Genomic DNA, 24,923 nt, shown 5'->3' with positions numbered 1-24,923 from the left:
CGTAGAACGTTTCCCCCTTCCAAAAACCACGGGGAACGTACTCACAAACATGGGATAATTGTAATAGTTTCGTTTTTATAAAACATATATTTTAAGGTAGCAAACATTAGCAGGAGTAAGTACAGGGCTCTTTCGCTTCCCCTAGTAGGATTTACAAGCTAGAGTTAACAGTTCAGTGACATTTTTGAGCACGTAATCGTATCTCCGTTAGTTGTAGATAGACATACACTTAGTTAGAACCTAGATTTTATAGCTGCATTTATTACACACACAGGAAAACGCTAAGTTATTATACCTTTTACCTTTAATTTCCGTAGTAGAGAAGTGAACACTTGCATTCAAAAAAAAAAAAGCTGCTTCCGGCGATCTTTTCTGCATTTTTGTAAGAGTTAAGACTGAAATCGCGTGCACTCCGCCGCAGGCGCCGTTCAAGTTCGGCTGTTCGGCGATGGGCCCCCGACCCGTGCGGAGTGTGCTGCTGCTGCTGCTAAATGAGATAATGTTATATTTTGAAAGACTAGACAAAACTAAAAATATTTTAATGTATAATTACTCGTCCCGCTTCCGGAGGAGAATTTAGTATTAACGCCCTTCGCGCAGGGCGTAGGTGAATTTTGTATGGTAAAAAGTTTGTGTTGGCGTAGCGCATTAGTGTCTAGTTTAGAGAAAGGTTCGCGACAAGGCAAATTTCAGTGTAGAACGTCCGGTGAATTTATAGGATAATAATAAATAGTAATATCATATGAAGACTAAACTGTATTGTCGATTGGATGGTTGATGACATTTTCTTGTACATGTAGCTACTGTGACAATATTGGATTATTACCCTACCTTACAAAACAAAATTTTGCAAATTTGTGATAGTTATTTGGAGAATTACCATTTTTATAATTGTTTCACTTAGCTACATTACTTTCCCAAAGGGGGATGGTATAGCGAACAGTCCACGGAGGTATGTCTTAAAAATAAAACAAAAATAATCGTTCTAAGCATCGAAGGTCCCCGCCGTCGATCCAACAGAACAATGGGATGAAATCAGAGAGGACTCCACTGCCGAAGATTACCCGCTATGATTTCCACCTGTCGCTTAGACAGGTTCGTTATGAGCCTCTGGATCGACCTCTTCTTCGTTGTCCTTACGGATTCTTGTCGATTGCTTCTCTGCTGATGTCGTTCGCTCCTGTCCTCAAGGTTAGTCCTGTTATGGACTGATAACGCAGAATAATACTCACAAGAACGTTTATTTCTAATTATTATACACAAACTAACAAACCAATGGTCAGGAACGAAAAGAGAGCGAGCGCATGAGCGCTGGAACTTATATAAGTAGTCTAATGGTTGGTACCACTGCTTTAATGACAATTTACAGGAACTAGCTTAACGCAATTGTACGTGAACCCTGACATTCACTACATAACAAGTCCGACGTATTTCCACCTACGTTCTCGAATTTTTGTTGCTGCCATCGACGATGGAGTTCCTTCCCAAGTAACAATTTCACGCTGATCAAACGCTTATATAGCTGATTTTATTCAACCTGTGGCTGATCTATGGTCTAGGTTTAAAAATGAAAACCTTTTTTCTGCTCTTAAACATCTAAATCTGGTGATTTTATTAAGCTTTAGGCTAATTAATAGCTGCTTTCGAAGCTGCAATGAAGCCTAATAGAAACTTTTTTGCACTTTTAAATAGCCAATTTGCGCAATGCTTACTTACTTAATCAGCTCCAGGCCGTGTTTTCCTCTGCTGTACGAAGAAGTCGTCTCCATTCTACTCGGTCCATGGCCGCAATTCGCCAGCCACGTAGTCTACGTAGGGTCCGCAGGTCGCCTTCCACTTGATCGATCCATCTTGCTCGCTGCGCGCCCCGCCGTCTCGTTCCAGTCGGATCGTTATTGAGAACTTTTTTAACCGGGCAGTCGTCCGACATCCTCACGAAATGCCCAGCCCATCGCAGGCGACCGATTTTTGCGGTGGCAGCGATGGGTGGTTCCCTAAGCAGCTGATGCAATTCATGGTTCATTCGCCTCCTCCACGTTCCGTCTTCCATCTGCACTCCGCCGTAGATGGTGCGCAACACCTTCCGTTCGAAAACACTAAGGGCGCGTTGGTCCTCCACGAGCATAGTCCATGTCTCATGGCCGTAAAGGACTACCGGTCTAATCAGCGTCTTGTAGATTGTTAACTTCGTGTGGTGGCGAATTTTGTTCGATCGCAATCGCAGCGTCCTACGGAGTCCAAAGTAGACACGATTTCCTGCCATAATGCGTCTTTGTATTTCTCTGCTGGTGTCGTTGTCTGCGGTAACCAGTGAGCCCAGACACACGAACTCTTCTACCACCTCGATTTCATCACCGTCTAAATCAGCGGTTCCCAACCTTTTTTCGGTTCGCGTACCCTCTGACGGATTTCCCTATACTATTCTGCAGCGAACTAAAGTTTTGGCGAACCCCTGGGGGTTCGCGAACCCCCATTTGGGAACCGCTGGTCTAAATGAATCCGGGGAGGGAGGTCAGCATTCACTTCTTTAGAACCTCTTCCTTTCATGTATTTTGTTTTCGATACATTAATGACAAGTCCTATCCGTTTGGCTTCAGCTTTCAGTCCGATGTACGTTTCCGCCATCCTCTCAAAGGTACGTGATGATGTCAACGTCGTCAGCGAAACCAAGAAGCTGGACGGACTTCGTGAATATCGTGCCACTCGTGTCTATACCCGCTCTTCTTATCACACCCTCCAAAGCGATGTTAAACAGCAAACATGAAAGCCCATCACCTTGCCGTAACCCTCTTGGAGATCCAAAGGGACTCGAGACTGCCCCTGATACTCGAACAACACACATTACTCGATCCATCGTCGCCTTGACCAACCGCGTTAGTTTATCCGGAAATCCGTAGTAGTGCATAATCTGCCATAGCTGATCTCGATCGATCGTGTCCTACGCCGATTTGAAGTCGATGAGCAAATGATGCGTGGGCACGTTGTATTCGCGACATTTCTGCAACACTTGCCGAAGCGCGAAAATCTGGTCCGTGGTGGCACGGGCACCCATGAATCCCGCTTAATATTGCCCCACGAACTCCTTTGCAAATGGTGATAGTCGACGACATAAAATTTGCGCAATGCTGTCAAATCTATTTTTTGAACGAGAAATAGTTTTGCAATCTACTTTTCCAGTCGCTTAATCATCGCTTCATCAACCTTTATGCAGCCAAAAAAAAAATCTATTTTTAAATTTAAAAAATGGAGCGCAGCCTTTATTATTTTATTATGCTGTGAACATGTTTCGAACGCGATATTTTTAATTTCGAATAACTTTAATTCGTATAATTAAGCTAGCTATTTAAAAATGCATATCTTTTTTTCCGGGAATTGGACTCGCCATCTTTGGATCCATAAGCACTCACCGTGTGATCCGCCCCATTTGCATCTGCAGAACAGACAGTGAGAATATCTTCACACCTGAAGCCTTGCCCGCCTAGCGTGAAGCAGTCGATAATGTCGATAACTGACAAACTTTTGCTGTCAGCCGAATTGCGAAATTCTATGCTCTGACAGTATGTATGCTGTGAGCCGAAAGAAAACTTGGTAGAAGTTTGTAAAGCCACTTTAACACCCTTAAGCAGCCTTAAAGTAGTTTGAAAGCTGTGAGTATAATGAAAGCTTCTACTCTACACTTTAACACTTTTAAGCAACCGTAAAACGGTTTGATGTTTATGTCTGTTTAGAAGCAGATTTTTTAGTAGAAAAATCCGCTATTAAGCCTGTTTATCAGCTTTTGGGAGAGAACTGGTTTGAAAAACTTAAAGTAACTTAAACATCGCTTATTTAAACACCATTTAAGTGTTTACTTTATGCAGCTTTGATCGCCTTAAACCAACCCGTACACAGCCATTGCTCTTGCAATTCAGCTACCATTGTTACTTGGGTAGGAAGAGGCACAATTTGTTTCTAAATATAGCCCAACTCATGTCGCTACATTCATAAGGGGGGTTGTCCAGTCTCTTTTTGTCCAGAGCCTCTGTGGTTCATAGGTACACGGGTACCAGCGAGCCATATGCTCTGGCGGGTGTTGTGGGTTCGAATCCAGTTACAATCTCAGACTATAGCTTGATTAGACCCATGCACCTTCCAGCATTGGACAAAAGGTAGGAGTCACAACGACAACTTGTTATTTACTTTTCGCTATGCCTCGGATTGATCTTGAAATCAGAAAAAAAAAATCTGCACACTTGTGCACTGAAAACGGTGTTTTTTTATCAACCAAATCGCAAAACGGTTTAAAGTGCACCACACAAGCGTAAAAATATCGTCGATAAAGAAGAGTTATCCTTGAAGGATCTGCCTTGATCCGGAAGAAAACCTGGTTCTAGTTAGCCCCTGGTAGATTCTAAAGTAATAACATATTAAATGACACCGATTGGTAACAACGTCTTATTTGGCTAAAATACTTTAAACTAGCATTGCGATAATTCAGTGAATCAAGGTTAGGAACTCCGTAAAGACATTTTTTTTCCTGTATGGACTCATCACTGCGACCAGTATGGTTTTATCTAAATCGATATCGCCCGGGTGTTTGCTGTATAACCCGCACTGCATTTATTTAGGCTATAATCGCTATTGAGTGAACGATATGCTTATTGAATATTTTTTATACGTGCTTGTGTGTAATTGAGTACCCTTCCTTCAATGCTTTTTCTCTATTTTTACCCCCCTCGTTCCACATGACAGCGCTGTCCCAATTATAGCCATCCCTGGAACAGCTAACCTATAAGGGTCTCATTTTTTGCACTGCCAATAGGCCATATCGGGATAACATAGAATTCAGCACGAAGGAAAGATGGTGAGGGGCCTGAGAATAAAACCATGCTAAAGTTACTTTGTCATCGAATGGCCTGATTCTACTAAGATTCGAACCCATGACCATTCGCTTGTCAAAGCAGACTTGGTAACCTTGCGGCTACAGAGCCCCCCAAAGACCGTAAAGACATACAAGAATCATAAGATATCTAAGAAATCCGGAGAGTAACAATCTCAAGCCTAAATAAGGGCACGGTAACTATAAATGGATAATAGACAACGGCAACAAGTGCATCTGTATGGACGACGAAACTTACGTCAAACAGCTTTCAAAAGCGCTTCCAGGGCCGAAATTCTACACGAAATCGGCGGACGAGGTGGTGGACGATACCGACAGTACGATTACGCTGGAAAAGTTTGGACAGAAGGTTTTAGTATGGCATGCTTTTTGTACTTATGGTCTACGATGCGTATTTTCTTCACAAAGTGTGCAATAAATGCTCAAATTTACAAAGATGAATAATTGTAAAAAAAAAATTGTGGCCCGTCTACAAACAGTATCAGTCTCCCCCTCTCTTTTGGCCGAATTTGGCATCTGTACATTGCGCTAAGCCTGTACTAGGGTAACCAACGTATTTTGGACCCCCTCAGCAGCTGTATATAATTTGGACACTTACAGCAAAATCAAATGCAAGTGTCCAAATAATGTACAGCTGCTGATGGGGTCCAAAATAAGTTGGTTACCCTACAGTGCCTTTCAGACAATTATATCCAATTCGTCGAGAAAAACATCAATCCACCAAATTGTCCAGGGCTCAACCAATTCAACCAATTCAACGTTACTGGTCGATTGTGAAGAGGATCTTCAGGAGGGATGGAACAGTTTCCCAAAGCATGGAGGAATGCAAGAAAAATTGAACAGCAGCATCCTGGAAATGCACAAAAGCTAGTGTGCAGATTTTTCTGGGAGGAGTTTCATCAAAAGTGCGCTCATTCTTTAGAACCTAATATTTTGACAAATGTAAGCCACGTTATTGTTTCAAGTCGTACTGATCGTCAATAAACCGAAAACAAAAATTGAAATAATAATCGTATTTCATTTTTATTCACGAATTTAAAAAATTAAATTGATATTAATTCAATATCGTAACGAATTATTTCTGCTTTGTCGTTATTACACTGTAAGATTACAATCACTTGACTAGAATTAGCTGATTTTCGAGCTCAGCAATTTTTGAATTTTGGATTTTGCTTAAGCGAGATATGAGTTATGCTTATCATAAGGTATGGGACCTTTTTACCAGGTAAGTAGTAAACGTTTCCTAGATGATTCAGGGCGAGCCGGCCGTAGGCAACGGCGAGTGACCCGCCGTCGGAAGCGCCAACCACTGCAGGGGGCAGCCCCCCGCAGAAGTCACTTCTGTCTAGGTCTATCCGTTTTCCTAAGTCTACTGACCTCTAGTTAGTTTTTCTAGTTAACTTTCGGAAAATATAAAGCGTTTTTCCACAGACTAACAGACCTAACACTCAAGCTTTGGGGCAAGCAGGGCTTTGAGAGGAATTTATGTTACTTACACCGGTACAGTCACAACAATGTTTATTATCACCACGCAACTCGTGCGAACACAGAAACAGATATCGAAACAATATGCAAAGTTTAACCAAGAGAAAAACTTACCAGTTCATTTGCTGCTGTTGAAAGGCTAAATAAAATAGTAAAAGCAAAATTCTCAAAAGAAGCCAAAAGAAGAGGACTGAGTACTCCTTTCGAGTTCGGTAATCGGAAATCAGGGAAGTTAGTGGCGGATAATATTGCTTAATTCCAAAGTTATAATAACTATTACAATTTTTATTGCTCCCTATCCCGAGAATTCTCACGGCTTCTTCTTCTTCAACAGCATAGAGCCGGGGTGGCTCGTGCTGTTTCAAGCACTCGTCTCCATTCAACTCGGTCTTAGGCCACTCGTCGCCAATTTCCTAGTCGTCTCGGAAGTCGCCAATCGCTTTCGACCTGGTCGATCCATCGTGCACGTTGGGCCCCCCTGTTCCTGGTGCCGGTGGGGTTGTTGAAGAGGACTATTTTCGTCGCACTGTCGTCCGGCATCCTTACGACGTGTCCGGCCCACCGTAGCCTGCTAACTGTCGCTAGATGTACGATGGGAGTCTCCCCAAGCAGTGCCTGTAGCTCGTGATTCATACGCCTCCGCCACTCTCCGCTTTCAGTTTGTACTCCGCCAAATATCGTCCGCAGCACTTTCCGCTCAAACACGGCAAGGGCGCGTATGTCCTCCGTAAGCAGCGTCACGGCTTCAAGTCCATATAGAACTACCGGTATAATAATGGTTTTGTACATTGTTAGCTTCGTGCGGCGGCGTATGCTTCCTGATCGTAGCGTTTTATGAGGGGCAAAGTAGGCCCGATTTCCCGCTTGGATGCACCGCTGGTTCTCCTTACTATTGTTGTTGTCCGCGGTCACCAGCGATCCCAAATACACGAAGTCCTCTACCACTTCTAGTTCGTCGCCGCCAACGGTTACCGTCCGTGGGAGGCGCGCATTTGTTTCCTTTGAGCCTCTTCCTTTCATGTATTTAGTCCTCGACGCATTTATTTTTAGCCCAATTCTCCTAGACTCCGCTTACAGTCTGGCGTAGATTGCCCCCGCCGTCGCAAAGTTCCTGACAATGATATCGAAGTCGTCTGCAAAGCCTAGAAGTTGGCTGCTCTTGGTAAAAATCGTGCCTCTCGTTTCGATGCCCGCTCGTCGGATCACCCCCTCAAGAGCGATGTTGAACAGCATGCAGAATAGACCGTCACCTTGTCTCAACCCTCGTCGCGTCTCGAAGGGACTCGAGAGTGTCCCAGAGATGCGTACGAAACACATCACTCGATCCAATGTAGCTCTGATCAGTCGCGTCAGTTTGTCCGGAAAAGCGTATTCGTGCATTATCTGCCATAGCTTGTCTCGATCGACTGTATCGTATGCTGCTTTGAAATCAATAAAGATGTGATGCGTGGGCACGTTGTACTCCCGACATTTCTGCAAGATCTGTCGGATAGTAAAAATTTGGTCCGTAGTTGCGCGAGCCGCCATGAAACCCGCCTGATAATTCCCTACGAAACCTTGTGCTATCGGTGACAGCCGGCGTAACAGGATCTGGGAGAGTAGCTTGTAGGCGGCGTTTACCAGCGTAATACCACGATAGTTGCAGCAGTCTAGCCGATCACCCTTTTTGTAGATGGGACAAACCACTCCTTCCATCCATTCCTCCAGTAGCTTTTCCTCCTCCCAAATCCTCGAAATAACCCAGTGTAGAGCCTTTGCTAGCGTTTCTCCGCCATGTTTATAAAGCTCTGCCGGTAGGCGGTCCTTCCCAGCGGCTTTATTGGTCTTCAGCAGCCTGATTTCTCGTTTGACTTCTTGGAGATCAGGTGCTAGGACATTACTATCTTCCATGGGCGCTCCTAGGTTAATTTCCGTTCCGCCTCCTTCTGCGACTTCGCCATTGATGTGTTCATCGAAGAACTGCTTCCACCTGTCGGCCACCTCGTGCTCGTTTGTAATTAGATTCCCACCCTCGTCCCTACACATGTCAGGTTTCGGTGTGTAGCTCTTCCGAGTTTGGTTCACCTTCTCATAAAACTTGCGCGTGTCATTAACTCGGAATAGTTGCTCTAATTCTTCACGATCTCTGTCCTCCTTTTGGCGCTTTTTTCTCCTCAGGATCGTGGTCAACTGGTTCGTCGGTACTTGACCAGGTTTTCTCTAGTGGCAATACTTAGATAATTTTTCCAAGCATTTTTTTTCTCCTCCACCGCTTGTTGGCATTCCCCATCATACCAATCATTTTGTGTACTCCGAGGCTCAATACCTAGGCCTCTCCGATGGCCGAGCGTATTCTGCCCCAACCGTCTTCGAGGTTTGAAGCACCTAACTCCTCGGAAGAAGGCAGTGCCTCATTCAGTACCCGCGCGTAGTTCTCGGCAGCTTGTGGGTTATCTAGCTGCCTGACGTTCAGCCGAGGAGGGCGGCTTTGACGTGTCCGGTATACGGTGGACAGCTTTGAGCGCACATGTACTGCTACTGGTTAGAATGGTCAGAATCAATATCCGCACCCCGACGGGAGCGTACGTTCGTGATGTTAGAGAAAAACCGGCCCTCTATGAGAACGTGGTCATTTGGTTCATTGTACGTTGGTCAGGTGATCTCCAGGTGGCTTTGTGGATATCCTTGCGCGGGAAAAAGGTGCTTCGGATCACCAGGTCTCGGGAAGCTACGAAGTTTATACATCGTTGGCCGTTATCGTTTGTGTCGGTGTGCAGGCTATGGGGTCCTACCACCGGTCTATACATTTCTTCCCTACCGACCTGGGCGTTCATATCCCCGATGACGATCTTAATGTCCCGTGACGAGCAGCTGTCGTACGTTGCCTCCAGCCTCACGTAGAACGCTTCTTTCTCATCGTCGGGTCTACCTTCGTGCGGGCAGTGCACGTTAATGATGCTATAATTGAAGAAACGGCCCTTTATCCTCAATACACACATTCTCTCGTTGATCGCCTTCCAATCAATAACGCGATCCTGCATTCCGCCCAGCACTACAAAGCCCGTCCCAGTTGGTAGCGCTACTGCTTTGGTAAAACTGGGCCTTTCCGCCACGGATCTTCCATACCTTCTCTCCTTTGCGACAGATTTCCTGCAGAGCTACGATGCCGGGTTTGCGGGGTTCCAGCTGTTCAATCAGCACCTGCTAGCAACCTGCGAAATCTGCAGTTCCAAGTCCCGTGTCTCCATTCGTCGTCCTTATTCCGTCGCCTAGGTCGATGCCGAATATTCCGCTCCGTATATGCTTGAATGTTGTTAGTTTATGTTTATTTTAGGTGTGTAGCCGTACTGGGGCAACGCTACCGAGTCTCGTGATGGGGCTGCCATCTTATAGTGCCGAGACTCACTATACCTCCTTCCCGGTTAGTATACGATCTTAGTTTCCACCGGGGTTGGTTACCCGATCTCCGCTAAAGTTGCTCGTATTCCGGCTGGTACCACGAGGAGGTCGGGATCGGAGTTGCTGGATAAGAGACTAACGACCACTATGGGGTCCAACCAATAGTGATCTATGAGGCTATATTACCTACCAAATGAGACTAATAGCGCATAAATCGGTTTGGCCATCTCTGAGAAACGTTCAACTAATTGACACCTTGAAAAAGCACATTTTTAAGCATAACTTTTGAACCGCTTGATTGTTTTCGATAAAACTCTCCCAAAAAATTTGCAGTAGCAAGAGCCTTCATTTGATACTAAAATTGTTGAAATCGGTTGAGCGGTTCCGGAGAAAATCATGCCACGTAATTTTAACATTTTTGCTTATAACTTTTAAACAAAATCTCGGACCGCAAAACCATTCAATAGTGATCTACAAGGTGATAACACCTTTCAAATAGGCGTAATAGCAAACGAATAGGTTCAGCCATCTTACGACTAAAGTCAAGCGTCACATACACACACACACACACACGCACACACACGCACACTCACACACACACACACACACACACACACACACACACACACACACACACACACACACACACACACACACACACACACACACACACACACACACACACACACACACACACACACACACACACACACACACACACACACACACACACACACACACACACACACACACACACACACACACACACACACACACACACACACACACACACACACACACACACACACACACACACACACACACACACACACACACACACACACACACACACACACACACACACACACACACACACACACACACACACACACACACACACACACACACACACACACACACACACACACACACACACACACACACACACACACACACACACACACACACACACACACACACACACACACACACACACACACACACACACACACACACACACACACACACACACACACACACACACACACACACACACCTTGCTCAATGCGTCGAACCTTATCGATTGGTATATGTGCCTCGGCCCTCCGGGCCTCGGATCAACTTTATATTTTTCAACCAATTTTTAAACCTTTGTTATAGTATAACAAAGGTAAAACAGGTTGATGTCATCTATACCGACCTGAAAGCGGCTTTCGATCGGATTGACCATGTAATACTTTTGCGAAAGCTCCAACGACTTGGTGCATCCCAGAAAATGATTGATTGGCTTCACTCATATCTTAGCGATAGAGTACTACGTGTGAAACTAGGATCCAGTACTTCGTCAGTGTTTAGCAACAAATCTGGAGTTCCTCAAGGTAGCAACTTGGGTCCTTTGCCTTTCTCATTGTTCTTCAATGATGTTGCGATACTGCTAGAACACGGCTGCAAGTTAGTTTACGCCGATGACCTGAAATTATTTGCTAGGATAGATAATGAAGATGACTGCCGCCGTTTGCAACATTTGCTCGATCTATTTACTGAATGGTGCAGACTTAATTGGCTTATTATAAGCATTTCAAAGTGTGAAGTTATAAGCTTTTACCGGATTAAAAATCCAATTTGCTTCGGTTATACTATCGACGACATTGAACTTCGCAGAGTGGATCAAGTTAGCGACCTGCAGGAAATAGTTTGCATTTCACAAATGTCAAAAATGTGCATGTCAACGAAAACTTTCACAAACTCGTGTACCTAGTAGGTAGTAAAACGTTGCGTTTAAAGTGATAAAATAATATTACAGCGTAATTTCACTTGTGATCTTGAGCGTGAGTATAAAAAAATTTCATCTGTGATCAAGATTAATAATTTAATATTTGTTTTCAGATCAGTTGATCATTCAGATCAGCTGATTACACGGACAGGGCAGCATCAGTTAATCTGTCAAAGGCAATGAAGATGACACACCTTTTGCAGTGAGCGCCCAACAACTGGTGCTGCTAAATTATACATTATGTTTTATATTGTGTAATTTATTAAACTAAATATAAAGACTAAATCGTACAATTTTGGTTAATGTGGCTGACATTTTAATTTTAAAACATGGCACATAAACAAGGACGTCCAAGACATTCGCAATTGAAGTGATTTTCTGTTGATTTCATCATGCTCTGTACTGATTCTTTTCAAGAGATTTGCATTTCACATTGAACTGTTTGGCAAGTAGTGCGAATTCAATAGCAAATCACTTTACTTCAGCGTGATATTTTTTTACCGTGTGGGTGTCTTGCTGGACCTGCTGGACACTAAATTGACGTTCAATTTACACTGTGAATCAGTCATTTGCAAGGCGACCCGACAACTTGAATTTATTGCTAAGATTGGACGTAACTTTAGAGATGTTCACTGCCTGAAATCATTATATTGCGTTTTGGTTCGTCCGCTCAGGCGCGTCCGGCAGAAATCAAACAAAAATCTGGCAGCGAAAAACTTTTTCTGCCAGACATTCTGCCGAATTTCTGGCCGCCGTCACCCGTGAAAACTAGCAGAAATGCAAATTTCGCCTTACGGGTTTTCTGCCGGATTTCTGTTCAATTTCTACCAGAGGTTTCGAATAAAAACCGGTTTTGTATCGATTCAGCTTTCCCTCCTTTTTTGGAGGGTAGCAGCAGCGGACTGTAGCAGCAAGAAGCGTGCAATAAACAGGTTAGTAATTAAATTATACCTGCTTTGTCATGTTCCATATTATTCTCTTACCTTTTGCCCGAAACTGCAGAACTGATGAACCACTTTTCTCCTGCCTCAACGTGTCACGTTTGGCATAAAGAGAATCGGGCGAAAAATGAAGACTGGTTCTATTCGATTGCTGCCAGGCATCCGACTTTTTCGTAAGCGGGCTATTTCATCATCATCCCTGATGTTGCGTTCCGCTGACGGTTTTCCTGATTCAACCTTAATTATAGCACATAGCTTTTACGTAAGTTCGCATTACAGCTTGCATACAAGTCCAAAAAGCCTTTTTTCGCTGACTGCTGTCTATTCGTTAGGCACCGCAATATTTACTTTTTCTAGTAGAGTTTTTTCTGTAACATACACAGTTTATCAAGTACTTTAACTATCAGACACATTGGTAGAACCAGAACTCACAGGAATTGACATAATTGGTGGGTCCTAAATTTATGCGTGTGAAAAAATCGAAAAAATCTGTGAAAATGGCATCTATAATTCTAGGAGCACTGACCATCAACATTTGGAAAATCATCATCATTATCATCATCATCATCAGCTGCTTTCTGTTCTCACTCCTGTCAAACGAATCAAAACAGTACAGATGTGAAGTGTAGTTTTTGTGTTGTTAAATAGTTTCTTGTTGTTTTTTAGACAATTACATCCCTCGTTTGCCATTATTACTGCCTAATAACAGCGAGACAGTAGAAATACTACCATATCTTCCTAGTATATTCTTTCCACCAGCAAACTGCAGCGTTTACTCAGGTCAGTTACCACGTCCCGCTTGTAATGTACAACGATTTATCAACCCAAGAATCCTCCACTGGTCAACAGATAAGATAAAACCGAACAATGCAATTTAATCTCTCTTGTCAGCAGATTAAAAACTCCTCCATTTGAATTATTTGTCGTATCTTCGTGGTGCTCCCTGGCAATCAACGAGTTTTGTTGCATGAAGAAAAATCAAAATTACCAGTCTATTTCATTCCTCCTCTACAGCAACAAAATGAAGCCAACCGGTGAGGTGCTAAGCGCACTTCGCTCGCTGATGGCCAATCTGCCCAACAGTCTCGGGTCGATCAACGCCTACATCATTCCGTCGGACGACGCCCACCAGAGCGAGTATCTGGCGAAACGGGACGAGCGGCGTGCGTTCATCTCCGGCTTCGATGGCAGTGCCGGTACGGCCGTCGTTACCGAACGGGAAGCCCTGCTCTGGACCGATGGGCGCTACTATCAGCAAGCTGGCAACCAGTTGGATTCCAACTGGACGCTGATGCGAGACGGTCAACCGGCAACGCCGACAATCGATGCCTGGTTGGCGAAAGTGCTCCAGCCGGGTTGCCGCGTCGGTGTGGATGCCAATCTTATGTCTACCCGTGCCTGGAATCCTCTGCAAACATCGCTGAAATCGGCCGGTTGTTCGTTGCTTCCGATTTCGCCCAATCTGGTGGATCTGGTGTGGAAGGATCAACCGGCTGCTCCCCAGAATCCGATCATTCCATTGGATTCGTCATTCGCCGGTGAATCGGTGGCCGAAAAGTTGGCTGCTGTGCGTGAGACGATGGTCGAAAACCGAGCGACAGTATTAGTCGTCAGTGCGCTGGACGAAATTGCCTGGTTTCTCAATCTGCGCGGGTCGGACATCGACTACAATCCGGTGTTTTTCTCGTACTTGCTGGTCACGTTGGAGGATTTGTACTTCTTTGTGGACGAGCGCAAGTTGTCGGAAGCGGTCAGCGATCATTTCCAGAGGAATCAGGTTCAACCACAGATTCGTCCTTACCATGACGTTCAGGAAGTTCTGAAAACGTTGACCGAAGCTAGCGGGAGTCGTGTCTGGGTCAGCTTGGGTTCGAGCTATGCACTGACCGCCCTGGTTCCGGAGGAGAAACGACTGCACAAGATTACGCCGATCAATCTGATGAAGGCCGTCAAGAACGAGGTGGAAGCTGCCGGAATGCGGCAGTGTCACATCCGCGATGGGGTCGCTCTGTGTCAATACTTTGCCTGGCTGGAGCGGTGCATTCGGGAAAATCGCCCGGTCGATGAAATCAGCGGAGCGGAACAGCTGGAGAAGTTTAGAAGGTAAGTCGGTCGCTGTGTTTGATCGTTCGATCGTAATTAATATATGCTTTTCTTTTAGCAAACAAGAGAAGTATATGGGTCTTAGCTTTACCACCATCAGTGCTTCCGGTCCGAACGGATCCGTCATCCACTATCATCCGCTGCCGGAAACGAATCGGCCCATTTCCGATAAGGAAATGTATCTCTGCGATTCTGGGGCTCAGTATTTGTAAGCTTTACGCGGTAGTTTCTCATACAGATTAATCCCATCAAAGTGTGTTGCTTTTCAAGGGACGGAACGACGGACGTTACTCGTACGGTTCACTTCGGGACGCCTACCGAAGAGGAAATCCATGCATTTACCTGTGTTTTAAAGGGTCAGATTGCTCTTGGAACGGCAATCTTTCCACGGAAGGTGAAGGGACAATTTCTGGACACAATCGCCCGCAAAGCACTGTGGGATGCAGGGCTGGATTATGGTCACGGAACCGGACACGGTATAGGGCATTTCCTGAACGTTCACGAGGGCCCTATGGGCATCGGCATTCGGCTAATGCCCGACGATCCCGGTTTGGAGGAGAATATGTTTCTTTCCAATGGTTCGTTTGCTTTCAATTTGAGTTTCAGATTCAGAATTATGAAATTTATTTCAGAGCCTGGATACTACAAAGACGGCCAGTTCGGAATTCGAATCGAGGACATCGTGCAGGTAGTTTCTGCCTCTATTAGGGATAACTTCAACGGACGTGGAGCGTGTACGTTCAGCACCGTGACGATGTGTCCGATTCAGACGAAACTGATTGCGGTGCCACTGTTGACGGATAAAGAACGTGACAGCCTCAATCGGTACCACGAAACCGTCCGGCAGACGCTATCGCCGCTGCTGAAGGAGATCAACGATACCGAAACGCTGGCTTGGTTGGAGCGCGAGACTCAACCGATTGCGTCCGTTTAATCTTTGTTTAACTTTAGCAACTATTAGAATTGAAGCACTGGAAGCGGTATGTCTATTTCGCTGAAGAAATACTGTCGGCTTCTAGTTCTTCGATTCTATTGAGGAAATATATTCATATTGTTGATTATTTACCGTCGGTATTGCTCTGATGTGAAGTAGATAGAAAACAAATTGTAATTCATATTACGAACAATTTAGTTAAAAGGAAAAAACACTTTTTAGCAGATAATTCAAAGCTTTTTTTGTACGAAATTGCCTACTAACACTTCCGGCCTTCGGGTTTGTCGATCTGCCTACCTAAGGAAGGCATCTACTCCTCTGCTCTGAATTATCTCAAACTGAAATTCTCAGTTTGAAATATTCCGCCCGCTACTATCACGAGCTTACATAGACCCCACATGGTCAATAGTCTCTTAATCTCTCATACTCCTATCCCTACCTCCAGGTGGAACTTTAACAGAAGTTATATGTTTCACATGTTCACCCTTTGCCAGGGCCACGCAATTCATTAACTTTTTAGTTATTTAATTTTGGTCAGGTTTTTGGCCCTAACCTGTAACACAACCGCGGTAAGGAAACGACAATCCTATTGGCCAAAATCGAATTGGACGAGACAGAAACACGGTCTATCTGGAAACGTTTAATAACACAACTCAATTACACTTAGACATTGTAAGAAAAGTGAGAATGACGAAATGTAAAGAAAGATTGCATCATCTATTTTGCGTATGGTTGGTCTTCTTGCGGACAGGTAGACCTAGCAGAGGTGAGCAGTAGGTGGGGCGCACGGATGTAGACGGCATGTGGTGTACTTTCCAACACTCCTCCCCACCATGTGCCACCGCTACCGTTCGTTGACGATAGTCCTAGCAGTTCAGACAGCTTCTTGAGTTTCGTGGTTCCGGACGGCTTAGCAGGTCAGCAACCATCTGTTCGGTGGGACAATACTCTAGTCGCACGGCTCGCTTGTCAACTAGCTCTCGAACATCGCTCTCCTTTGTCTCGATGTGCTGAGAGCGACGACTGATTCGATCCGATTGGACGAACTGGATGCATCCCCGATTGTCCTCCATGATGCCTGTCGGGCCATCCAAAGTCTCACCCATATCAGCAAGCAGGTCTCCTCAACCAGGCAACCTCTTGGCTGGCTTCTCCGAGTGCGACGTACTCGGATTCCATCTTCCTGCATACAGGAAGACAAAACCGGTTGTAGAACGACGAGTGTTGCCGTCACCGGCCCAAGCCCAATCGGCATCTGAGTATCCGAAAAGTCCTTGAGCATCTTTCTTGTACTGCAGCTTAGCCTCCTTTGTTAAGATTTTGTTCAGACTACAGATAATGGAGTACTCTCTTCGCAGCAAGCCAATCGTTCTTGGTAGGAGCACACACCTTTTGACCGAGGATAGATGTTGTTGTAACGGGCCGAGAGAAAGTATTTAGAACAGCTAAACACGTTTTAAAGAACGAAACATTTTAATTTATTGATCACTGATTGAGCGATTACAAAACCGCGTTATTTGTCTAATAGCATTTGTCCAGCCCGGTGATGCACTTCGGATGTAGTGCACTACTGCGCTGGGAGTTGTTCTCCAAACATCAGAGGGTTCTAACAGCCCCCTTTCGAAGAGCCTTAATCTTTTATTGAGAATTGCCGGCCATCGGCATAACAGGTGTTCCGAGTCTTCTTTTTCTATGCCACAGAAGCGAGATATATCATCTGGAAGTTTTCCCATTAGCTTCAGATGATATCGGATCGGACAATGTCCTGTTATAAGACCAGTATAAATGCTAAGATCTTTCTTCGAAAGCTCCAGGATTTTGCAAGTCATTGAAACGTTTGGCGAGATAAACCGTTTCGACTGTCTAGCATTGAAAGTTTTATTTCACTTTGATTCCACCTTTGGTACATTCCCATGGTTTTAACTCCATTTTTAAAGCAGAAGCAGATAAACCACAGAAGGGCTCAGGTCCTACAAATTGATGAGATGATCCGAGTCTTGCAAGCGCATCAGCTCTTTGATTTCCATCGATTCCACAGTGACCTGGGACCCAGTACAGGTTGACTTGGTTACAAGACAATTGTTGGAGTGATTGAACACATTCGCAGACAAGTGTTGATGTGCATGTCGCCGACTTTAGAGCGTTTAGAGCTGCTTGACTGTCGGACATGATGCATATATTTGAATGTCTATAGTTCCTGCGCAAGCACACAGTCGTACATACGGAATACAGTTGGCCATCTGCCCATAGAAATTGGCATGTTTATTCCTGGGCCAGTCACTCCTGCTCCAACTTGATAGTCCATTTTTGAACCGTCTGTATAGAAAACTGTCGAGCCTGGACGAAGATCGGGATAACCATCTACCCAACAATCACGTCTAGGCTCAAATACACTTACTTAATTGGCCTAACGTCTTACGACAAGGCCTGTGCAGTATAATTTCTCCATCTGTTTCGGTCCATGGTAACTGATATCCAGTTCCGCGGGCACCCAGTGCTCGCCAGATCTCGCTCCACCTGGTCTTGTCACCTGACCTCGCTCGCTGTGCCCCTGTTCGTCTTTTTCCTACCGGATTTGATGCGAAAACCATTTTTACAGGATAGTTGTCCGGCATTCTAGCAACATGTCTTGCCCAACGTATCCGTCCAGCTTTAACCACTTTTTGAATACTTGTTTCGCCGTAGATACGCGCGAGTTCATTCTTCGCCTCCATACACCGTTCTCTTGCACTCCGCCAAAGATGGTTCTTAGCACCCGCCTTTCGAAAACTCCGAGTGCTTGTAGGTCCTCTTCTAGCAGTGTCCACGTTTCGTGCCCGTAGAGGACAACCGGTCTAATTAGCGTTTTGTACAGTGTGCAGTGCACTTTGTACGGGGGCTCAAATTGTTTGACCGCAAGTGTTTGTGGAGTCCGTAGAAGACCCGACTTCCGCTGATAATACGTCTTTTAATCTCACGGCTGGTATTGTTGTCCTCTGTTGCCAGCGAGCTAAGGTATACGAACTCGTCGACTACATCGAACTCGTCTCCGTCGGTTACCACGGGATACTGCTCAAGCGGGCCCTGTCGCGTTCGGTCCCGCCCGCCTGCATAAACTTCGTATTAGACGTATTTATCTTTAATCCAATCTTCTCTGCTTCGCGTTTTAGTCTGGTGTTCGGATCTTCCACCGCCTCAAATGTTCTGCCGACAGCATCCACGTCGTCAGCAAAGCAAATAAATTGACTGGATTTATTGAAAATCGTGCCCCCCATTTCAATCGCCGCTCGTCTTATAACTTGCGCATGCGCATGAAGGCAATGTTGAATAGCAGGCACGAAAGACCATCTCCTTGTCGAAGTCCCCTGCGAGATTCGAATGGGTCCGACAATCCACCCGAGATTCTTACACAGCACTGGATCCCATCCATCGTAGCCATGATAAGCCTAGTAAGCTTACCCGAAAAGCCGTTTTCGTTCAAACTTTTCCATGGCTCTTGTCGCTTCACGCTATCATATGCGGCATTGAAATCGATGAACAGGTAGTGCGTGGGGACAGGAAATTCGCGGCACTTCTGGAGGATCTGACGCAGGGTGAAGATTTGGTCCGTTGTAGACTGACCCTCCATGATGCCGGCCTGGTCACTTCCCACAAATCTATTGGCTATTGGCGATAGTCGATGAAAGATGACGTGGGACAGCACTTTGTAGGCGGCATGTGTAGGTGGGGGTGGCACATCTTCATTGCTTGCTACACCAATGTGGTCAATTCCTCCACTATTCTGGTCTTCCACCTGAACGCCAATCAGGTGTTCATCGTAGTGCTGCTTCCACCTTTCGATCACCGCACGGTCGTCAGTCAAGATACCTTCATCTTTATCTCTGCATATTTCGGCCCGCGACACGAAGCCTTTGGAAGATCCGTTGAATCTCTGATAGAACTTCCGTGTGTCGTGAAAGCGGTACAGCTGTTCGAGTTCTTCGCACTCCTTCTCCTCTTGGTGGCGCTTCTTCTCCTTGAAGAGTCGGGTTTACTGCCTCCGCTTCTGTTTGTATCGCTCCACATTCTGACGGGTGCCTCTACGCAGCATTTGTACCCGCGCTGCGTTCTTCTCAGCCAATATCTGCTGGCATTCCTCGTCAAATCATTCGTAACGTCGATTCGGTGCCACACGGCCTAGGACGTTCTCCGCTACGCTGTTAATGGCTGTTTTCACGGCATTCCAACCGTCCTCAAGAGGGGCTTCATCCAGCTCACCCTCTTCCGGCAGCGCGGTTTCGAGAGATAACGCGTAGTTTTCGGCAACCTCTGGTTGCTTCAGTCGCGCTAGATTATACCGTGGCGGGCGGCGGTATCGTATGTTGTTCACAACAGATAGTTTTTGACGTATCCTTACCATCACTAGGTAGTGATCCGAATCAATGTTAGCGCCCGGATAGGTTCTGACGTCGATAATGTCTGAAAAGTGCCGACCATCTATCAGAACGTGGTCGATTTGTGATTCTGTCTGGTTGGGAGATCTCCAGGTGTACCGATGGTAGAGGTTATGCTGGAAGAAGGTACTACGTATGGCCATGTTCTTGGAGGCGGCGAAGTCGACAAGTCTTAGGCCGTTTTCGTTCGTTTGCGGATGAGCGCTGAACCGTCAAATCACCGGTTTGAATTCCTCCACCTGACTAACCTGAGCATTACAGTTCCCGATGATAATTTTGACATCATGTCTTGGGCAGCGGTCGTATTCACCACCACAACTCCTGCAGCGCTACGATGTCGAACTTGCGGCTCTTCTTCACTTCTTTAGAAAGCACGTGGGTACTTCCGAGGAAATTTAGAGACCGACAGTTCCATGTTCCTAATTTCCAATCGTTAGTCCGTTTTCGTTGCCTGGGTCTTTGCCGATTGTTCCGATTAGAGTTATTATTATTACTTACGAAGTCCATTGCTTTGATATTTTTAGTGGTTCAGGCTTGCAGAGCTACGATGCCGAGTTTGCGGGGTTCAAGCTGTGCAATCAGTACCCAGGTATGAAATGGGGAAGGCAATGAGGAGCATCCAATATAGCTCTAGCCATCCCAAGCCCCTACCTGGCGCCTCCACGGGGCCATACCTGGTAATGCTCTATTGACTAGCCAAGCTAGGAAGTGAGATGCTGGGTGGTTCCTGGCTGCCTGATCTCAAAATCGCGGTTTTGGGCAAACGGCGGAGCCACACGGCCTTGCTAATAGCACAGACAAACAGACGAGACACTCGTGTTAATTCCATCGTCCATTCAAAAACCACTTATTTTTCAAAAAAGCATGTTTCGCAACATGGCCACACCGCGGCGGTCGAGTGTTGCTTCGAGTTTCCAGTATAAAACCATACAAATGTAAAAAACCTACAGTATAAAACCCTGCAAATGTAAAAAACCTAAAGTACAAAACCCTGCAAATGCAAGCTACTCCGCAACATGCATAACAGAGAGCGCTAGTGTGCAAGCAAAATGTGTAAGACGATGGTTTTTGAAGAATTTTCTTCTATGTGTCATGTTAGTTCGTCAGTGCTAATAGGTAAGCCTAATATTAGGTATTTTAATTATTTTTTTCGTTTTAGCTTATGAAGCATCTCCTGCTATATAGTAAAAACTTGACCAAAACGAGTTTTAATACTGCACATGGATATCAGAATGCAAAAAATAAATTAATCATTAGAAGCACTTATGGAACCTTAATAGTATTATTATTGATATCGTAAATGTAGAAGGCTGGATGATGGAGTGGATTGCCAACCTGAATCCTTAAGGTCTGAAGCAAATATGGCACTTCTCAATTCAAAACAAACAAATCATCACGTGGGTTAAAGTTGGTACAGCGAAATTGATTATTACATGGAAGGATCCTAATACTGGAAGGTGACTCTTATAACCCCGGAATGCGCACAAGTGCCTCTGCTTGTGGGTCCGCCCAATCCCTTTTGGCCCTTCTGTAACAGCATTAGTGTGAAATTCATTTGATAATCAAATTTGGATCTATTGTAATTCTACCTACATACACTGGCAAGTCCTTGAAATGATGGTGGCTTTCCCCTACTACTACTACTACTACTTCATGCTGTGCAATCAGCACCCGCTCGCAACCTGCGAAATTTAGTGATCTGCAGTTCCTAGTACCGAGTCTCCATTCGTCGTCCTTGTTCCGTCGCCTAGGTCGATGCCGAATATTCCGCTCCGAATTTTGCTTGATTTAATTTAGGTGTGTAGCCGTACTGGGGCAACACTACCGAGTCTCACGATGAGGCTGCCATCTTATAGTGCCGAGACTCACTATATCTCCTTCCCGGTTAGTATACGACCTTAGTTTCCGCCGGGGTTGGTTACCCGATCTCCGCTAAGGTTGCTCGTATTCCGCCTGGTACCCCGTGGAGGTCGGAATCGGAGTAGGGTTTTCGGACAACAGTCAGAACCGGAAATTTGTAGTGTTCGACATCGGAACGAAAATTGAAGTCCGGGTTCCACTCCGGTCCGGCCCGGTTAAGGGGAAACCGAAAATGGCTCAAAGATGGCTGGATGAATGGCTACCGTTCGATGCATGTATTGTTTTGTGCCTTAAAAATGCATATGTATTGGCTAGAGAGCCTTAGAGAGTCGCCATCTGAAACAAATAATCTAGCAACAATGCAGCTGCGTATGTCAGTGTTGCCGCACGCACAGATTATTCTGTGATCAACAGGCATTTGGAATAAATAACTTTTATAAAATCTGGATATGCAATTCCTTTTCATGATAATTTTACCACAGTTAATGGTCGTATCGTAAATAGTTATGCTGCTGTTGTCTGTTATTGCCAATTCTTTTGAGAACCAGCGATTTAAATTAAAGATTTCGAGTTTCTCGATGCTACATATAATAATAACATCCTCAAGGAACCTTCCTCTGAAGCGTTTAACTTTGATAATTCATAAAAAGCTGCTAAAAATTTAGAAAAATCTACTCAAAAAATGTTCTTGATTTGAGATGGCGTCTCTCTATGTTTAACAGGCTCTCTAGCCGTTACTCTTTTTAAGGCTCTCTAATCGGTGTTTTGACAAGTCTCCTGTTCGATTGGACTTACTTTTGACAACTGATTCTGTTCGATTGGAATTTTCGGTTTAAGATGGCGACTCTCTAAGGCTCTCTAGCTCTACCATTTGACATATATTACCAATACTAATGCAACATTCAAAAAAACATTTAGGATTTTAACGAACACATGAGATGTACAGTACAGTGTGTGTCGCTCTAACACAATAACGTTAGCCACTTTCGGTGTCTCTTTAAAAGGCGGCACGAACTTTGTTATTCCGACTATAGAGACTAATAATCCGGTCCGGTTTGGCTCTGTTCAGGTTCCGGAACTGAAACAGAGCCAAATCGGACCGGAATAAAGTCGGAATAACATAGTTCGTGCCGATTTTTACCGGACCGGACCTCAATTTTCGTTCCGATGTCGAACACTAGTATATAGTAACAAACAGTTATTTTTATCATAAATATCTCAGTAACAATACAATAATGTATGACAATCGATGTTGATCTACCAAAGAATATTTCCACTGATATTACTTAACAAAAATTTTGTTTCCTGGCATCTCCGTAAAACAGTTTGCTCTTTTTAACTGTTTCTTAATAAAACGTTTTATGAGCACTTTATTCTGCTGAGTTCGAAGTTTTGTAGGTTAACAGATTTTTTCGACAAATAGTTTTGCGAAATCTCGGTATAAACACGTTGCGTTTCCACAATCTAAGTAGAAATATATTAAGATTTACGGTAAAACTAGAAACGTTTACCAGTATCACGGGAAAATACACATGTTTTTAAACACGTTGTTTGATGATTTCGATTTGCTTTACCGATAAAAAATTCTGTATTTAAGTATGTATAGGAATAGGAGTTGCTGGATAAGAGCTGAGGACCATTTCCCAGGCACAGTATTTTTATACAGCCTGGTATTTGTTATTTTTCCTTTCCGTTCAGCAACCCGATTTTTCTTTTCATTTGTAAATGACTTCAAAATTTGAATTTGGCTATTTCCTAAGTCGTTAAATATTTAGAGTGTCTTCCATAAAACAATACCACCCTATGGCGGTTAAAGTGGAACACGATTTTATCAATAATGCAACGGCCGATGATTTCAATGCTTGCCTACTCACAGGCGCTTACCACGGTACATATTCGGGGTAATCACCTAGTGGCGAGTAGTGTCAACTGTTTTATCATTTGCATGTTTTGAAGAAGAAACGCTAGTGGGAGCGAAAGAACTGAACAATTTAAATTGAAGTCCGTTTTTTAAATAAAAAAAACCTTATTCCAATTTTTGTTATACCCTTTTGATGTAATTTAGGCCATCTTTTAATATGGGAACAAACACAAGAGAATCATCTAAGCAACCATTGATTCTGATACTGCTGACTGGACATCGACATGAAAAAATTGAGAATCGGTAAAATACGACTGCAAACATCCTATGCATGATGCACAACACATGCGAACGGCATGTGTTGTCACAGATTCGCTCGGGGCTGGGCCGGGGTCCGATCATCAGGTGCATCATGCTGTGCGAGATGGCCAGGATTGAACGAACCTCCAGTGATAGTAAGTATCGAACGCTACGCAGCGCGGGAAACGTGAGAACTGGTGGTAATAAACGATTCACTGCTTCTTTGGGGTTTTTTCCTCAGTTTTTCTTGTCCGTCACATTGGTGCGTTGAGGAGGAGGAGGAGCGGGAGGAGAAGGTCAGCAGCGGAGTAATATCTGGACCAGCGAGCGCCGTGCTCGCTTGGCTTGGAACTTGGAAGGCTAAAAACAAAACAAACCAGTACTTGGTGGTTGGTTCTGTGAAACAAACGTATTAGAATGGTGACCGAGGACGGACGGGAAGGCGGGAGACGACCGGCAGACCGGTGAGTATCATCTCACCACACGACGCAAATAAAATTTATATCGAATAAATACAAGGTGAGGAGCAGCTTCCAGCTGTGAGAGGACCACTCGGCTTGCGATGACCGTCGTGGAAGATCTCCGGGTCGATGATTACTGCAAATGAGAACTGCTTGATGAGGCAACATATGACCAGAACAGTTAGGCAAGCGGGCGATTTGTTGGTTATTTTTTTCTCTGTTAAATACTACGAGTCAGCTAAGGCTAGCTGGAATGTCTCCTTCCTCGGTTGGTTTTGATGAATGAGACGACATTCCTGGGCGTGAAATTTGACCGAGATTTGGGCGATGCTATCAATCGAAACCTAATTAGCATTGTCTCCCGGTGGGGTGCAGTAATCAATTATTTTAATATTGTTTCTAAAAATGGTACCACCACTGCTGTGTGGTGGTGTTCGGCTGCTTAATCAAAAATCGCACTTCATTATTGTACCCATATTCGGATTAAAACGATTGTAAATCACGGACTTAAGTCCGTCCGCCATAATTGAACAAC

General features: G+C 44.7%; 1 protein-coding gene and 1 long non-coding RNA gene across 3 annotated transcripts; one reads left to right on the top strand and one right to left on the bottom strand.

Annotated features, from left to right (window-relative positions):
- Positions 1 to 54: 54 nt before the first annotated feature.
- LOC128732519 (uncharacterized) lies at positions 55 to 1,272 on the bottom strand. 2 transcript variants are annotated; one of them, XR_008411810.1, is made up of 3 exons: positions 1,065 to 1,272; positions 303 to 487; positions 55 to 240 (listed from the first exon to the last, which is right to left on the bottom strand). It is a non-coding gene; the product is annotated as an uncharacterized LOC128732519 (long non-coding RNA). The 2 variants fall into 2 exon arrangements; XR_008411811.1 differs by having other exon boundaries at positions 303 to 484.
- An 11,795-nt stretch (positions 1,273 to 13,067) lies between these two features.
- On the top strand, positions 13,068 to 15,713 carry LOC128740699 (xaa-Pro aminopeptidase ApepP). The gene is made up of 5 exons (XM_053836266.1): positions 13,068 to 13,237; positions 13,472 to 14,560; positions 14,619 to 14,768; positions 14,831 to 15,138; positions 15,193 to 15,713. Exons 2-5 carry the CDS (start codon positions 13,479 to 13,481, stop codon positions 15,492 to 15,494), a joined length of 1,842 nt encoding a protein of 613 aa, XP_053692241.1. The 5' UTR covers positions 13,068 to 13,237; positions 13,472 to 13,478; the 3' UTR covers positions 15,495 to 15,713.
- The last annotated feature ends 9,210 nt before the right edge of the window (positions 15,714 to 24,923 follow it).

The sequence above is a fragment of the Sabethes cyaneus genome, chromosome 1 (genome assembly GCF_943734655.1).
Source record: "Sabethes cyaneus chromosome 1, idSabCyanKW18_F2, whole genome shotgun sequence".
In the NCBI taxonomy this organism is placed as follows: Eukaryota; Metazoa; Arthropoda; class Insecta; order Diptera; family Culicidae; genus Sabethes; species Sabethes cyaneus.
Note: the sequence above shows the minus strand (reverse complement) of the source record. Positions and strands in the feature narration are given on the sequence as shown.

Bases quoted from the DNA above. Each gene is read 5' to 3' on its own strand.
- LOC128740699 (XM_053836266.1), top strand. From the start codon at position 13,479: ATGAAGCCAACCGGTGAGGTGCTAAGCGCACTTCGCTCGCTGATGGCC. The intron at 14,561-14,618 runs GTAAGTCGGTCG...CTTTTCTTTTAG, and splicing joins CAGCTGGAGAAGTTTAGAAG to CAAACAAGAGAAGTATATGG. The intron at 14,769-14,830 runs GTAAGCTTTACG...TTGCTTTTCAAG, and splicing joins GATTCTGGGGCTCAGTATTT to GGACGGAACGACGGACGTTA.